Source organism: Chrysoperla carnea, chromosome 5 (assembly GCF_905475395.1).
Source record: "Chrysoperla carnea chromosome 5, inChrCarn1.1, whole genome shotgun sequence".
Classification (NCBI taxonomy): Eukaryota; Metazoa; Arthropoda; class Insecta; order Neuroptera; family Chrysopidae; genus Chrysoperla; species Chrysoperla carnea.
This window is the reverse complement of record NC_058341.1, coordinates 66,900,973-66,906,964: the sequence shown is the minus strand read 5'-3', so window position 1 is coordinate 66,906,964 and position 5,992 is coordinate 66,900,973. Positions and strand designations below refer to the sequence as shown.

The 5,992-nt window shown below is 30.9% G+C and overlaps 1 protein-coding gene across 1 annotated transcript; it reads right to left on the bottom strand.

The window, feature by feature from the left end:
- Positions 1–239: 239 nt before the first annotated feature.
- On the bottom strand, positions 240–4,037 carry LOC123301346. The gene has a single exon (XM_044884084.1). The coding sequence runs from the start codon at positions 4,035–4,037 to the stop codon at positions 240–242; it is 3,798 nt and encodes a 1,265-aa protein (XP_044740019.1).
- Between the last annotated feature and the right edge of the window lie 1,955 nt (positions 4,038–5,992).

The window sequence follows — 5,992 nt, the reverse complement described above, 5'->3', positions numbered from 1 at the left end:
TTTACGTTACACACACACACAATCACACCTCAATGAGATGACATTTTAAAAATCAACAAAAAAAACATTTTAACATAATATTAAATAGGTAATAATTAATTAATTAATTAAAGTTTACACTGATTTTTTAACAATATTGAGATTATTGAGATAACTTATGAATTCAAGAATTTCACTATAAATGATATTAGCATCGATCTCTTCAATGAATAAGTGATATTGTCATGCTTACGAATTAACTATACATTTTTTTTCTTTTTGATGCAAGGTTCATCTATATATTCAGCTTTTCGTTTATAGGTTGTAGTATTCAAAGAATAGTGACCCCAGGGTAGTGTATCATAGGAACCAGGTATAATATATCGCTTATCATCATAAGGGCTTAGAGCAATTTTTGTCTGAGTTTGGGTGTAAAGCTTAAGTTTATCAGATTTTATGAGGTTTTGATCAACTGATATCTCTTTAAATTCCTCCAAACATTCAACATAATCTTCAAATGTTATTTTCGTACTAAGAACTGACCTTTTAACTCCCTTAGCTTTTTTTGTTAACCCAAGATTATTTGGTTCTTGTTTAATATTCCCATGATTAAATATAGCATCATCAAGTGATTTTGATTGTTTTTCTAGAGGGGTTGCTATTTTTAATGTATATAATTTTGATCGTAATCCTACAAAATGAGTCATAGGAGTTCCATTGTTTTCATCCTTCATCATACCAAGCACTTTCTTATTAACGCAAGGTATATTATAAACATTAGAAGGATGGTAATCACTGGTATCAAAATACTTGTGACAATCTCTTTTTATCATTTCATAGGGATCATGGTTTTTAATTTCGTAAATAACCGAGTCAGTATCTGTATAGATAGCGGTAGAATCATCACCCAGCTGTGGAATCATATAGCCATAATGAAAATCATAAATTGTAGTTTTAGCTAAATCTAAGATTGCCATACCAATATACAAAGGCTTATTGAAGAATATCTCCATCTTTTTCAACTCAATAGCCACCAAGTTTGAATTGAAAATTGTACAAGAATGAAATTGGGGTTTAGATATATAAGCTTCTGCCCCATATCGACCCTCCCATTTTGTAACAAGCTTTACATTAGAATGTTTCCTAATATTTTCCATTGTTTTTCCAAAGACGGCATTGTTCATTAATTTATACAAATTTTTCTCAAAATCATTATTAGCATTCTTTCGTAGTTTGGTATTTAAATCAATATATGATTGAAGCCAAGGCGACTGTTTAAATTTTAAAACTTTATGAATTTTTTCTAATTTTAGCCCATTGTTTAATGCCTGCTTCAATGTTCTATAATGAATTACATATCGCTCTTTATCATGAAGAGTACCCATCAATTTACTCTGTTTAGAATTAGGTGCTGTTCTATGTTCAGGGCAAAAAGGTAAATCCTTATGTTTATCATGAAGTTCTTCAGGATATTTGAGATCCACTTCTAAGAAATATCCATTATCAGCGTCATCTAAAATCATCGAAACATCAATATCTGTATCACACCACTCAAAACCACTGTAAGGAAGACACTGACTCATCGCCCATCCATATTGATTGTTAATGTCTGTATAAAGTAAATACACTTCAGGCTTGGATGGATCAAATCCTGGAATGTATTTATTATTCGCTGTGGAACGTCGTTTCATACATTGACTCAAACCACCGCGAATTCCTCGTTCGACAAACATCATCATATCTATATCAGTCAACAATTCGAGCTCAATATTTGTATACTTCAACATACAGTCAAACGTAAATCCCGGAAGTGTATAGTAATTTCCCGGGTCAATGTTGTACGTAGACAGACAGGTTGCTCTAAACGTTTCGAAAATATCCGTAAGTAGCATTATATCCGTTTCCATATAGAGATCTACATAATCACCTAAATTTGAACAATTAAATGCTGACCAAACGTTTTGCGCATGATGATACATTTGTCTAGAACACTGTTTCTCCTCCAATCGATTATAGAATGCTTCTATGTTCGGTAGTTGAGTGTAATTAAATTTATCAAAAGAATCAATAAAATCATATGGCATTACACCTTTCTTTTTCAACAATTGAAACTGATTTTCTGAAACGTTAGAAAAACGCTTCTTCATGTTAGGAAATTCCGACAAGTATGAAGCTAGCTTATCAAGGGAAGAAGCTAAAAATCTGAATGAATCTATGAATCGAAATTTTATAGATGAATCTTCAATGTTTTTGGTGAAAGAAATATATTTTTCTTTGGTAACAGGTAAAAGTTCAACGCGCCCTCCAATCTTTGTCGCAACATCTTCAACTATCAGCATCCCATCATAATTTGACATATTATGGAACACTACAGGAACAACATGGCTATCTTGATAATTAATATTACATGATTCGTGGGCAGGGCCTCTGTAATTGGTACCATCTTTATATCCACCAGTTTTCGACGCAAGATGAAAATGGTCTCTAACTTTCTTTTCCTCATCCACAAATGGTTTATTACATATATGACAATGTGTAGATTTCTGAAAATCTTCCTCTTCAATAGTAGTTAATGGATCCATCTCATACGAGCACAATAAAATTGTTTCCACTTCTTCAGATATTTGTTTTAACTCCCTTATAAACCAATCCATACAATCCACTCCACGATATGAACGATAATATGATAATGAATCATCATAAGCACATTTAAAATAATACCCAACAACAGCAGGTATATGTTTTTGATACCGAATTTTATCATCCAGAGGTTCCAATACAGATTCGATATCCCCGTAAATGATAAAAGGGGTTTTCTCTTTATTTTTAAAATTTTTGAATTTTAAAATATTTTCTCCTTCCTTAGGCATTCTTATCGCACAATCATTCATTTTCTTACAGTTTTCATAATGGCTGTTCAATTTTTCTTCTGAGTAGAAATAGTGTAAGCATCGCTCACAGAAAAACTTTTTATGACCATCTTTATTCAGCTGGGAGGAAACCAAACGTGATAGATTTTTAACCCAAACGTAATGATAACGAATGGGTAATAAATTATTATCATTATCATCAACATCTTCATCATACTGATCTTGAATCAGTAATAAATTCACATGATTAATCAATTTATTTTTTGTTAAGTAGCATGGCACAACATTAAAATTTTTCAAGTGTTTCTTCAGTACATAAACATTTATCGATATTTCATTTTGATTTTCAAAGTTAGGTATCTGTTTTAGTGTCATTGGAAACTGTACACCTTTCAACTTCAACACTTTTGAATAATGTGGATATTTTGAAATACGCTGGGGATGCTTCTCAACTGGATACAATGCTGACGTCACAGCCCACGCAAAGCATGCATTATCATCATTCTTTACGTTTATACAAGCTTCTAGTCGTTTGATTTGGGTAGGTAGTTCAATATATGACGATCCAAGTAATGGTGTATATTTATTTATATTAACACCAAGGTTAATAATGTTTACTAGAGCCCAACCGCTATCGCGTTCCTGGAATTCTTCCAAATCACGTGTTATCGGACCAACAACATTCTTCCCAAACCATTCATTCACATCAGTATTCTGATATATTGGATTATTTGAAGTAGTGAAGTATTTGTGTTCAGTTATCATTTTGTTTGCAGATACAATTTGAAATTCTCCACAGAAAATAACGTTAACTTTTATAGCTTCATGAATTTTCAGAACGTTACTTATTCTTCGTCGAAAAAGTGCTTCACAATCCTTCAAAAATGCTTTAGGATCTTTATGTTTCAGATTACTAATAATACCAGTTCTAAGCCGACTCTCAAATGCAGATAGGGAATCATCCCATCGTACTCTCTTTGCAGCCGTCTCTTTTCGACTTTGAACACCTGCTCCGTGCTTTAACATACACTTAAGATTGCAACGATAACTTTTTACAAGAGCCAAGTTTGCTAACAAATTCTGCTTTTTACCAACAGATTTTGCAGCTTTCAATTTTTTACATATCCGTCGAACAGCAATATTGCAATTTTTCAATCCATCTCCAATATTCAATTTATTAGCAGTCATGGTGTCGATAGATTTTATTTTCTCCAACAAAGTAGACATTGAGTACGTCATTTTCACTGTATGAAATCTAGAAATGATATAAGAAAAAATAGGTTTTAATCGTATAATATATAATCAATAATTATAGTTCAAATACATGAAGATAAACGAACTTTTACAAATATTACTGATATTATCACATAGAAAAAATAAAATTTTATATATATGCGTACAGTAATGCTGAACCTAAAACATAATTTTGTAATAGTTTAGATTTTCATATAAACCAAACATTCTCAATATCTATGTTTTATATACCTAAATCATATAGATAACTGCCCGTTTTGTAAGCGGGTCTTACAGATATCATGATTTGATACAATCACCCATATAGAGATACTTCATTAATACACAGATAGAAAACGTTGATTTTAATAGTATACAATCTAATCCAAACAAAAATATATTATATATTATAGTTTTCACTTCGCTTTATCATTACAAAGTAATAGATAGATGACGTGTTCGTGTTATGAAACTTACCTTACAACAACAATAATCAACAGTTATATATTTTTTAAGACACACAAACTTTACAACAATGTTCACGATATGTAACACACTTTTATTATAATAATTTTTAAGGCACTTTTATTATGATTATTAATAACTTGTTCACTTTCACTGTAAATATTCAACTGAGTCAGGTCAAGGTAATAACGCTGCTTATATACGTTTTTCAAAATTGAAATATTTGAACATGTTTTGACATGTAAAAAATTGTTCTAGAACATTATTTTATAGTTTAACAATTTGAAAAATAGATTATTCATCATCTTGTTACAAGTTCAAACTTGTTTGAAATAATTTTACATGTGTCAAAACACGTGACCGGATGTTAATATTTTTTTATGATTAAGCAATGTAATATGACACTTGAAATTTACATAATAAAAATACATGTTCAAACTTGTTTGAATGGACTTTGATCTTAAAATAATTTTACACGTGTCAGCTATTCTCAAGAATATGTTGAAATAGATTTGACCTTGAAAAATATGATATCATCATCCTGTTACAAGTTCAAACTTGTTTGAATAAAAATACATGTTCAAACTTGTTTGAACATGTTTAAACTTGTTTGAATCGCATTAGATCTTAAAATAATTTTACACGTGTTATGAGATTAGAATAAAGGTTTTATTTAATAAAAATCTTTATTTTTTTTTTATACAACACAAATATGTTCGCAAAAACGGTCCACTATGACAGATTTTTTATTGTTACAAGTATGTTCATAAAAACGGTCCACTATAAAATAAGACTTTTTTATCAATATATGAATCGTGTAAAGAGTCGAACACTAACCACCTGACTTTAACGTTGGATTCACGTTTAGCTAAGACCTTTTCCACTAAATAAATGTTTGGATGGTGAACTTTTTGTAATTCTTCGGCATAGAAACCACCCTTTATATCTTCGTTGCTGTTATCCTTCAATAAATATACAGGTCTCTTTCTAAACAGGTCTGTATCTAAACAGGTCTGTATCTAAACAGGTCTGTATCTAAACAGATCTGTATCTAAACAGGTCTCTTTCTAAACAGGTCTCTTTCTAAACAGGTCTCTTTCTAACAGATCAGTATTAAACAGGTCTGTTTAGTACTGGTTTGACCTGTTTAATTATATTAATTGATAAATTAAGAAGGCTACATTCTACAAACATCGGAAGAGAAATACTATCTATAATCCAATACTTGAGGAAAACAAATATAATTAAATAACAAGTTTATAATAACTTTATCAAAAATTAAAAAGCTGGAGTAAAATCGGTGAAAACCGGAGTAAAACCGGAGTAAAATCGGCGAAAGTCGGAGTAAAATCGGTGAAAACCGGAGTAAAATCGGCGAAAGTCGGAGTAAAATCGGTGAAAACCGGAGTAAAACCGGAGTAAAATCGGCGAAAGTCGGAGTAAAA